This window comes from Lactuca saligna, chromosome 4 (genome assembly GCF_052625555.1).
Source record: "Lactuca saligna cultivar CGN05327 chromosome 4, ASM5262555v1, whole genome shotgun sequence".
NCBI lineage: Eukaryota > Viridiplantae > Streptophyta > Magnoliopsida > Asterales > Asteraceae > Lactuca > Lactuca saligna.
In genome coordinates, this window is record NC_136420.1 from 264,304,557 (window position 1) to 264,316,902 (window position 12,346).

At 31.3% G+C, this 12,346-nt stretch overlaps 1 protein-coding gene and 1 long non-coding RNA gene across 2 annotated transcripts; both read left to right on the plus strand.

Annotated features, from left to right (window-relative positions):
• Nucleotides 1-1,698: 1,698 nt before the first annotated feature.
• Nucleotides 1,699-2,619, plus strand: LOC145039115 (uncharacterized). The gene is made up of 4 exons (XR_013679739.1): nucleotides 1,699-1,832; nucleotides 1,912-2,040; nucleotides 2,122-2,343; nucleotides 2,437-2,619. It is a non-coding gene; the product is annotated as an uncharacterized LOC145039115 (long non-coding RNA).
• A 532-nt stretch (nucleotides 2,620-3,151) lies between these two features.
• Nucleotides 3,152-4,377, plus strand: LOC145040619 (T-complex protein 1 subunit theta-like). Its single transcript, XM_078988529.1, has 5 exons — nucleotides 3,152-3,160; nucleotides 3,287-3,364; nucleotides 3,488-3,610; nucleotides 3,804-3,898; nucleotides 3,969-4,377. Exons 1-5 carry the CDS (start codon nucleotides 3,152-3,154, stop codon nucleotides 4,195-4,197), a joined length of 534 nt encoding a protein of 177 aa, XP_078844655.1. The 3' UTR covers nucleotides 4,198-4,377.
• The last annotated feature ends 7,969 nt before the right edge of the window (nucleotides 4,378-12,346 follow it).

A 12,346-nucleotide genomic window follows, 5' to 3' on the forward strand; every position in this document is an offset into this window, starting at 1 on the left:
AGCAGCTATAAATGGGCCTGCTTTTGGTGGTGGACTAGAGATAGCACTGGTAAGAAACATGATTCACCTTCACCTTCCTTTCATTTCAAATGAAAACTCTTTTTTTTAATGCTTTAATTTGTTTGTTAGGCACGTCATGCACGCATATCCATACCTACCTCACAACTTGGCTTGACAGAACTGCAAATCAGAATCTAAAACTACTTCAGAAGCTAAAGTAGAACCAAAATCAGCTGTTAAGGGTTTAGGAAAGGGATTACTGAAGGAAATTAAGAAAAAAAATCTGATGATAAAAGCACAAAATTGAACAGGAAATTACAACAAACAATATATCTGATGATATTGAAGAGATGAAAAAGGTGGATGAAGAAAAGGAAATAATGTGGAGAAAACTGCTTCCTGAAGAAGCCTATTTGCCCCTTAAAGAATCAGATACTGGGCTCCACCTTAAGGTTGGTTTACTTGTTGTTTTTAGGAAAAACAATAATAATTCAAAAGGGTAAATTGGTAAAATGGAGAAACTACATTGTGCTTTTATGTATTTTAGCCTTTTGAAACATGGTAACTAGGAAAAATGGTTTTCTTTTTGGCAATCAAAACAATATAATGTATAATGGTTTTATAATTTTGTTATTAAGGTTGAATTATTATTATTATTATATATATATATATATATATATATATATATATATATTAAAAAAAGAGCTTATGAATATTATAGTTATATGGTTTTAAACTTTGGCCACAAAAGATTTTTATTTTATAGTTTGGCGACGAAGTATAGTTTTAGGGTTTTACACTTTGGCCACAAAAGTTTGTTATTTTAGACTTGGGCCACAAATGACTTTAAACTTTGGCTTCAAAACTTTCTTATTTCAGACTTTGGCCACAAAAACAGAACCCAAATGTGAGTCATCCATTAATTTTCATCGATGTCATTAATTTGCACTCATTTCTTCTATTGTTTTGAATGTGATGGATGGATGGATGCTGAAAAAGTTCTGGTGGCAGGAAGCAGAGGCCTTGAATGAATTCCGGAAATCTGAAACTTGTAAAAGTTTGGCCCACATATTCTTTGCTTGATATAACACTTCCAAGGTTTGGAGTTTGGTCTGGACACCTTTCTTATACTAACAGTTAATGTTGATGAGATCATGACTTGTTAAAAGCAATTACAGATTTGGTGTTATTAGTCCGGGGTCAATAGCAATAGGAACAACTTTTATCCTTGCTAACTTTCATGTAATATTTAAGGAGGATGATGAGAATTCTCTAGAGGCTGCACTTGGTGAAATCAAAGGTGAGTCATGATATGAGCTTAAAAAGTATGGTCACAACTCACAACTCTTACTTGGTTATCTTCATCTTCAGCCAAAGAATAGATTCCAGCTGTTCTTCACCACCTGTAGATTGAATAAGTGATCATAATCCTTTGTTATTACGAGATTCTGATAATTATAATACAAGGTTTGGGATATAGGACTGTTGTACTTATATGTTTATGCTGCTTAAATAAGGTTACTATAGTTCTCACTCTATAGCTTCTAATTATTCTTTGATGTAAGAGTGGCTACTCATAATAGATGAAGCTCTTTCTCATAATAAGTCACATCTTATAAACGAACTTTTACTGTTTTCTCTATAATTCTGGCTTTTGAGATCTCAGTTTTAGATTTCTCCTATAAAAGGAATAAGACTGTAAAATTTCCATTATAAGAAAGGATGAAAGGTCATGATTTACATTTATCTCCTTGCATCTCAGAGACAAATATGAACTGGAGTTGGACTTCAAGAGACATTGGGAAGAGTCTCGTTCATCATCTTCGGAGAAGGTTAGTGCACAACTTTCACCTTTTTAGCTATTTGTAGAGACTATTGACCAGGCTTATGAATTGTATAATGTTTATGCAGGAAAAAGAAAAGGCCTTGAATATGACAATCGATGTCTTTTGTAGATTTGTAAAGCATCATTCATTGGTGCATAGTTCGAGTGCGAATTTCGAACCGGGTCCTCCTATTGCTTTGATGAATCATCGACTGGTTAGTTTTCTTAAAATTATTTTTGTAAAAAAAAATACCCAGAACATATGTTAATAAAATTAAAAATTATACGTTGTTTAGGGACAAAATGGGTCCGGTGCACCTCTTAAAGCTGCAAACAATGTTATTATCTAGCATCAGCCTCTAAAATTCAGGCAAGAGAAACCGATATACATGCACTCTCTAAGCTTACTCGTGCTCTTGATAAAAAGGTCTAATAATAAGCGTGTAGCGAATGAAACTGAAGTAAAAATCCCGTTTGATCTTATTGTGTCTTGTGTTGCTACGTATCACATGATACAGGTGAGTGAGTAGTTACTTATAATATAATTTAAATATTATTTATAATGGAAGAAGTATTTAATTTAATTGGTTTTGTGGATGATGATTGTGCAGAGCTGTACAGAGAGACAATACCCACCAGGGGATGTGGTGCAGATACTGGATTCAACTTTTAGAAATTTGCATCCACTAAGCTCTCAAAACCTTGGGATATTTAGAGAGATTGAAATGTGCATGGGAAGAGTTAAAACTCAGATCCTTGCTCTCGTTCCTTCCTAGCCAACCCAATCCAATTTTGGACTTGTGTATCTGGTTATCAATTTACTATTATTATACTCTATTACTAGTTTACTACACCCATTCTGCTTCTCTACCTAATAATTACTTCTTGTTTATACAGAAGAAGCCAAGTTCTGGATATATGTGTTAATAACTTGTGCTTTAATTTAGCTACACTTGCTAAATTTCTAATCAACAATGTAGCAAATCATATACCTTTGTTTTTTTGCCTTTTTATTTTATTTTATAGATTGAAAAATCAACATACAAACAAAATACCTTGAAGGAAACAATCTATAGTTCCATAATTGCCACTATATTATACATTGGTTCTGGTTCTCTTTTTCTTGTTGCAGTTAACCATTAATATATCTACTTAAGCTACCTATGTTTGTAAAAGATTTCAGTTTAGTAAGTTATGCGTTAAAAACTTACGTGACTTCTTATTCTTATTAAGCTATATGATGTCATATGTACTTAATATCTTTATGAAACAACTTCTTATTTACATGAAGCAATATAATGTACCCTATGATTTTTCACTGGGCAGATGACATATGTACTTAATATCTTTAGTGTTTGTTTGAACTTTGAATATATATATATATATGTATATATATATATATATATATATATATATATATATATATATATATATAATTGCTAATAATTTATATAATTGCAGTTGAAGCTTGGTGCTGTGAATCCTGATGATCTTGGATATGTTGACTCTATTTCTGTAGAGGAAATTGGTGATGCTAGGGTATGTATGATTATGAAACATCATTTCTCGTTTGTTTGGTTTGGTGACTGAGATTGATGTCAAGAGGACAAAAATTACATTTTTTTTATAAAGACAAAAATGCCCCTGTTGTTTGTTGTGTAGGTGACTGTTGTAAGAAACGAACAAGGTGGGAACTCTGTGACAATGGTTTTGCTGCGTGGAAGTACATATAGCATACTTGATGATACGGAAATGGCTGTTGATGATGGTGTAAATACTTACAAGGTAATTTGGACCTTCTTTTTTCTTTCACCAAAAAACAATGAGAGGGCAGTTTGGGAAATGAAAGGAATTATTTTTAGGAAAAACCTAAAGTTAGACTTAATAATTTTGTTGCTTCTTGTTTTTGCGTTTAGTAACAAGATAAAATGCATTACTACTTGGAAAAATTATATTTTTATTCCTTGTATTTTTTTAGGCTTTATGCAAGGACAATAGAATTGTGCTTGGAGCAGTAGCCACTGAAATTGAATTAGCAAGAAAACTAAAGGAGTTTTCTTTCTCGGAGACAGGGTAGGTAATCTGAATGAGTAGTTTTTGTTTTAATAAATTTATTTTCTGATTGATGATTGATATGATGCAGATTAGATCATTATGCAATTGGAAAATTTGCAGAGAGCTTTGAAATGATACCAAAAACATTAGCTGAGAATGTTGGGCTTAATGCTATGGAGATCACATCTACTCTATATGCGGATCATGCCAATGGAAATGTCAAAGTTGGTATAGATTTGGAGGAAGAAGCATGTAAGGATGTCTCCACATTGAAGGAAATCATATCATTATTTCTTGTGTTGTGCTTACAGGGTTGATGAAAGCGAATAGCTCTGGAGTTAGAAGAGGAAAAGAAAGCTTAAGCTGAAAGAGATAAGATGTTGCAAATGCAAGTGTTGCATTCTTCATTTCAAGTGTTAGTATGAAACACATAATAGATTAGATGAATGTAAATTTATATCTTGTAAGAAATAGAATTCCATGACATTAAATTTTATGCAATGGATTGTATTTTTTGTATATGGTATTTTATTTCTATTATGAGACATTAAATGAAAATTTAATTTAAAAATTAATAAATATATAAATATTTTTTTAAACGTTTAAATTTACAATATGCAAAAATGTGTGTCATCTTCATTTATGACATGGCCTTTCTTGATAGGAGCTTTCTTGATACACATTGCGTGTCATTAACACGAGTGTTGTAAGGTTACGACACGCGAATGCGTGTCGTCTTTCTTTATGACAGGGCCTTCCTTGATACACATTGCGTGTTGTAAACGCGCGTCGTAAATGCGCGTCGTCTCTCTTTATGACAGGGCCTTCCTTGACGCGCATTTGCGCGTCGTCTGAGCCTTTTACGACGCTTAAGATGCGCAATGAGCGTCGTAAAAGGCTGTTTTTCTAGTAGTGGTATTAGATTTTATTCTTAGAAGTTTCTTCTATTGGATACCGTAGCCTCTCGAATTGCTACTACAATCTTGTTTTATTACCATTGTTGTTCACCAAAAAAAATTCTTGGCTATTGCATTTCTTGTTATTCTGATAATCCATTACACATAAATTGGGAAAAAGGTGAAATGTTGATACATAAAATGGGAAAAAGGTGAAATGTTGATGCATAAATTGGTAAAGAAAATGAAACATGGTTGCATAAATAAGCATTTAACATGTTTTATTTTCATTTATTAGTGCGCAATTAGCATAGTTTCTTATTTAATTTTGTACTCACTTGGGTTCTCTATTGATTCACCATCGATGTCAAAAGGAAGTTAAAGGCTATGCTTGTACATAAGTTCTAAATTTAGTTAATTTTGTTTCATTATATACTAAATACTTGGCTATTGATTTTTAATTTATATTATATCGTTTCTGTTATCTGATTTGCTTAATTGCTTCACTGTAATCTAATCTGCTTATTTGCTTCACTGTAATATATAGTGATGCAAATTTGACCTGTGTATTCGGGTACCCGACCCTAATAGGGCGGGGATTCCCTGGCTTGACGGGTAATGGATCAGGGATGGAGGTTAAATTTTATACCCGAAACGGGGATGGGGCGGGGATGGATATAGCATTATCCGCCCCATTTAATACCCGATTACATATATCCCATGAAAATAAATATAAAGGATTTTACTATGCTTCTAGATGATACATACGAATTTCCCTAAATTGTTTTGCTAAGAAGCGGAAAGATAAATATGAGTAGAGTGCTAGGACTATATTTATTGAACATAGACTCTCCACGTTAGATTTTTTTTGCATCGATGTGGGTCAAAACATTTAGAATATTGATTGCCTCATTTGCCTAAGAGGAATATAATATCGACAGAAATATAAAACTGGATTATATGGTTTTATATTGGTGTTAATCAGTGGCTACACTAATATATCCATCATATTTCTTAAAAATTGAGTAAGTAATAATTATATTTTACAAAGTTTGTCGAGAGTTGAATTGTTAGGTCATTTTGTTACGTAATTAATTTATGTTAATGAGTTAAAAGCTATATTATTTGCTGAAATAGGGTTTAAAGTTATGGCCATGGATACATTGAAATGACTCGATTTAGATTATATGCTAACTACTATCCAGTGCCCACTAAAATAATATTGACAATGTACGTGTAATTTGTTTTCAAGAATCAGTTAATTAAGAAATTAATTAATTACCTAATAATTACATCAATATGGTTGAATTAGTGTTCTATCTTTGGTTTACAAGTATTTTGATTCCATCCCACATCGCTGGTAAAACAAAAATCGTCTAGAACGTTTGCTATAATATAATGGAAAGGGATCCACTTCTTTTTACGAAATGAGACAAAGTTAAACTACTGCTACTTTGTTTTTAACCTTTTGTTATTTTGACATTAAATATTAGATTTTGAATTAAAAATCAGAATTAAATATATTATTTTGTTTTTGGTATAAAATTTTGAATTAATTAGGTATCCATCAGGTTTCTAATACCCATTGGAGAATTTATCAACCGAATCCATCGGGTTTTAGGAGGGTCGGGGGCGGGGATGGCTGTGGTGATCGGAGTTCGGGTATGGGGATGATAATTGTAACCCCCGCTGATATCCGCCCTGTTTGCATCCCTAGTAATATAGCATACTTATAAATTAATTATTCATTAACTTTGTAATATGTGGAAATAATAGAGTGGAAATAATAGAGTTGAATATTGTTACTTGCCTCTTCCATTGTTTGTTCTTTTTTGGATCTTAGATAACAATGATTTCTTTATTTAATTTATTTTTATTTGATATGATCCCTTTTGGGTAAATAATAAATTTTGTAATTGCATTTTTATACATTGACTTATGAAATTCAAAAAGAAATTGAACAAAAAAAGGTCAACCTAGACACTTCCTCATAACCGTTCTTAAAGCTAGTGTTATACCCGTCCGATGGACAGTTGACCGGTGTAATAAAAAAAATATTGATTTTACTTTGTTATAGGTTTGGCATTCTTATTTTTATTATTGAAATTAATAGACAAAATATATTCTATTTCAAAACAGTTAAAAAGAATTACAATATTCATAAGCAAGAAAATAAAACACCACAAAAAAAAAATGACAACATGTCTTCTTACCACCTTCTCCCCAATTTGAGTTTATTTCTATAAATGTTTTACAATCTACCTCAATGACACCCTTTTGGTCACTACCCACAGGTGTGTAAAACCAACCCTCTCTTTGGACCATTTTACCCCAATGCTAGAATAGTTAAATTTTATCTATGAAAAGTTGTAAATGATCAAATATGCAACTCATTTAAAACTATGAAGCTTCAATAGACTACTTAAGGTTGCATCGAGGTGTTTCTTATGGAGCATATTCAATCAAGATTCAAGAGGCCAACATGATTGTGGCCAAAATGTCACTATAATTCAAAATCTATAATTCAAAATGTCACTATAATTCAAAATGTAAAATTGTAAAATAATCAAAATGGTTATTTTGTAGGCCTATTTTTAAAATGCCAAAAAGGTCCAAATGTAAAAATGTGAAAACGGTCCAAATGTAAGAATGTTGAAATGGTAAAAATGTCAAAATTGTGAAATAGTCAAGTTTGAGAAAAATGTGAAAATGGTCAAAATAATCATTTTTTACAACAACCGAGAAAAATAAAGATACACAACAAAAAAGCTTAAGGTAGTTTTTCAGGGGTCATTAGGATTGAATTTTTAATTGAGGAAAAAAATTTATTTTTAGAAAGTTTGAAGTTGAATTTGTTTTATTCCCCACATTTGCAATAATACAAAATTAAAAATTAAGGGCATTGATCCATTTTTTTTTTCTTTTTCCACCTTTAAAATCTTTTAGAATATTCACAACTGTCCCGAAGGTATCCATGTATCATAAATCACAATTAACAAGATCATCAAAATTGTCATTTTCAAATTATTAGATGTGTATGCCAACTACAAATCAAAAAAGACCATCTTAGTGAGTTTTTTTTTTTTTTTTTTTTTATTATTATTATTATTATTATTATTATTATTATTATTATTTTTTTTTTTTAAATGACATTCAATGATTCTAAAGATTAAACACATTGAAATACTTTATAAACCATTATCCATACAAAAACTTTATAAACCGTAATCTATATAAAAAAAAACTTCTTTGAAACTTATCCCGAGAAAAAAAACACTTCAAATGCTTATTTTTCCCTTCAACCATCAGTTCCTCTTGCTGAGTTGCATTAATTGACTACACAATACAAAGTTGCCGCTAAAGGATACGATGAGAAAATGTACCTTCTTAATTAGTGACTTGCATGCTTGCTTCCGAGCAGTGTAAAAATTAAAAATAAATAAATAAATAAATAAACACACAAGGAAAATTTTGCAAATAACTAACAACTTATATTCAACGTTTTAATTTTTTCTTAAAGATTGTAGCGAACTATTATCCTTGTTTTGAATATTAACTGTTCAGTTTTTTTAATTTTAAAAAAGATTTACTAATTCATAAACGGTTAATAGGTTAACCGAATAACCAAATTTGGAAAAATAGGTCAACTGAAAACTGATTAACCGAGTTTTTCGGTTTAGGTTTAAGAAATTATTGAACAGATCGTTTCGGGAAGTTTGATTCGGTGAACCATCCACGAACACCCCTAGACCCAATTGTCTTCTCAAAAGCTAGCTTAGATTGTTTATTGATCTCAACACATCTCACCAAGCTGTTAATTATTAAGATTGCAAATCACTTTTATTAAACGGGTAATTATTTTATTACAAATTTTCAAGCATGGTAAAAAATTTATTCACCGTCAATTTTGTTATTTTGGTATAATTTAAACCTGGTTAAGTTTTTTTTCATCTAAATTTGAAAGATTCAAAAGAAAACAGATCACGACTCAACCTTAAAATTAAATAATTCAATTTGAGAAAAATAAAGGTCATTTACAAATATGTCATTGATACTAGTTCATAGTTTATACAATAAATGTTATCTTTATTATTGTGCCAAATAGATATTAAAAAACAAAAATTACTAAAAATATAATTTAACTTTATCCAATAAATGTTATATTTTTGAGTAAATTACTGAAATCGTCCATGTGGTTTGGTAAAAATTGTACGTTTGGTCCCTAACTTTTTTTTTTGCACTCGGATCGTCCCTATGGCTTGATTTTGTTGCATTTTTTGTCCTTGTGGTTTGATTTTGTTGTATTTTTCGTCCCTTACATACATAAAATTAGGGACCAAACATGTAATTTTTACCAAACCATAGGGACGAAAAACACAACAAAATCAAACCACAACGACGATCCGAGTGCAAAAAAAAATTAGGGACCAAACGTGCAATTCTGACCAAACCGCATGGACGATTTCAGTAATTTACTTTATATTTTTTTATTGTGCAATTTTGACCAAACGTGCAATTTAAAATAACAAAAATTAATACAAATATCATTTAACTGTAGTGACTAATGAATTACACTTGACATGTTTAAACATCCAAATACAAATATGAACCACAATGTTCTTCAATACTGTAGTAGACTTGATAAATATGTTTGTTTTAATTTCTCTAGTAAAAATTTGACCTGGAAGAAAGTAGATGATGTGGGTGGAAATTCATAAAAGTTATATTTGAAAAACAACTAAATTTAAGCAACAAAATTGAATCTTTAAAAGCCAAAAATAAGCCAACTAATAATCTGTCATCATACTACGTGCCAAGTAGAAAATCCACAATCAGTAATGGCAATAAACCAAATATGTATCAACAGAAGGCAGCAACCGTAAGCCACACTACAAACTTGGTAATAAAAATAATAGCGTCTAGAATCTTAAGTATTTGTAGTTTCATTTCTTCATATTACAATATTGTAATGAAAAGAAAAAAAACTTATGCTATAATACACTATAAATGAAAGTAGACTGCTATTTAGAGCACTCAACCCATTAAAAAAGTATAAGAAAGTACAATGCTATATGTTGCATTATGCACAAAAAAAGATGGTGTTTTGACTTAAATGGTAGATAAATTGACAGAAAATTTTAGTTTAGTGGCTAAATTCCTAAAATGGTAAAAGTACTTCATGCTTTTTCATTTTTTTTTTTTTTCCGTTTTAACCTGTAACCGGTAAAAATGCATGATGGTTTAATCGCTATAGAAAAAAGTCAAGTATGTAAATGGATAAAAATGGAATGTGTGCTCTCGTCATGTATACATTTTAAATGAAAAATTAATAATTAAAATTACAAAGATAAAGGGAAACACAACCTTTGTCCAATGCACAATACCTTCATGTGATTATTTTTTAACGCAACAGGTGGATTCTAACCTGTAAAACCACAAAGAAAGTAAATAATTAGAGTAATTGTGTCATAATTTTGATGATTATAAACGGGCTTTCAATGCATTTGTATATTTAGGCGTTTTGGTGTTCACTTAAAACCTTTAGATAAAAACAAAATGATTAGGTTGCGTTTAGTTACGAAAAAATAGTTTTTATTTTTTGTTTTGCGTTTTCCCTTTCATTTTTGTTTTCCGTTTTCAGTTTTCATTGGAAAATTTAGAAAATGCATTTAGTTAAAACTTATACATTTTTCATTTTCAGTTTTAGAAAATTAGAAAACGTGTTTAGATGTGTATTTTTCTATTCGTTTTCATTTTTAAAAAAAGGTAGCGGTGGTAGGGTGGGGTTGAGGGCAGTAACAGTGGTGGAGACGACGGCAGGAGGCAGTGGTGGAGTCGATGATGACGACAGTGATGGTGGTGGAGGTGGTGGCAGTGGTGGTGGTGGTGGCGGTAATTGTAGCAGTGGTGGTGATGACAGCGGCGATGGTGGTGCTGCTGGTGATGGTACGTCGGTGATTGTGGTAGTGGTATTGGGTGTGTGTGTGTATGTATGTGTGTATTTGTGGGGGTGGAGATGGGGTGGGTGTGTGTTTATGTGAGTTTGTCGGGGTGGGGATGGGGATGGGTGTGTGTGTATGCGTGTTTGTGAGGTGTGTTTATATATTAGAAAAAAATGAAATTAGAAAAATATGGAAAATAATAACTATTAGTTTTCTAAAGAATTTCAATTTCTTTGTAATTTTAGAGAACATAAAATTTTCATTTTCCGTGGAAAATTTAGAAAAATAAACGAACTAAACACGTTTTCAAAATTTTCATTTTTCTTGGAAATTTTTTCCGGAAAGTTGTCCCTTTTTCTGCAACTAAACGCACCCTTAATATCTCCATATATATATATTTTGCAACGGCACATGCTAGACGCCCACAAACAACACCATCCATATTGTATATCTTGAAGATCCATATTGTATATCTTGAAGGTTTTATTTACAAACTTTTCATTTTCAATTGCATCTGATATTTGTACACACAAAAAAAAAAAAAAAAAAAAAAAAAAAATCTTGAAAACAAGAATTGCTCTAAAGAATGAATTAGTGAATTATCTTAACATCAGAAAGCAAAATGTCATCAAGAACAGGGTCGTTGATATGAACCTCCTGCATTATGGTGGTGGTGTTGCTCCATTTTGGCAACCCACATTCTAAAAATGAAAATTTAAAGATTACTAAAAGAAATTCAAACAAAACAAAACAAAAATGCAGTTTTGAAATTGTAAAGAAACATACAGAAAGCATATAGCTAAGATCAAGATGTTGAGTTTTGACTAAAGAGATATTCGGAGGTTTTAATAGCTCTGTGTCCAATAATGTCATCAAGCTTTTCTTATCCATGTTGTTGCGTGCTTCTAACCTGTAAATACAACATAAATTTAGTATTTATTTTATAATAATAATAATGTACACACATGTTTTCAATGTTTGTAAATAATAGAGAATTATAATAATTGAGTGCAGACAGAAGCAATTCATTCAACAAATTGGTGCCCTGTTCATACTTATTTTAGCAACTGTTCTTTTAAACATTGGGGAAGGATCTAGAAAAAGCTATGGAAGTGATAATCGTGATGAATTGTTCTTTATGGAATTGTTCCAGTTTGGAATTCTTGTAGTGATGGATATATCAATGAACTATTATTTTGTTGTAATTTTTTGTAACCAGCTTTACTCTTACATGCACAAATATGTGATATACGTAACATGGAGGATTTGAATAACAAATAAAAATCTTTTTAGCATGGAGATTACTAGATGTGAAAAGGTTACAAAATAATGGGAAATAAGCATAACCTATATTTAATGTATATAAAATTAAGTAACAAAAACTTATTTGGTTTAAAGTTGTTTGTGTTCAAGCAAGAATGTGGTCGAGAGAGAGTTCAAGTGGATATTGCAGATTAGAGCATACCGTACGGGACCATAACACCGTGGAGGTGCCTATGTGGCACCTCCATAACGCCGCCGTAACGCCACAAATACCGCTCCTGCTTCTCGTTTTGGTGTTGCTCGTTGCTCCTCGTTGCTGGCATAACCCATGTTTTGAAAACCGGACCGGACCGGCCGGTTCGACC

Excerpts from the sequence above, each read along its gene's own strand:
- LOC145040619 (XM_078988529.1), top strand. Across the intron at positions 3,365-3,487 it reads AGGAAATTGGTGATGCTAGG|GTGACTGTTGTAAGAAACGA; the intron begins GTATGTATGATT and ends TTTGTTGTGTAG. Across the intron at positions 3,611-3,803 it reads ATGGTGTAAATACTTACAAG|GCTTTATGCAAGGACAATAG; the intron begins GTAATTTGGACC and ends GTATTTTTTTAG.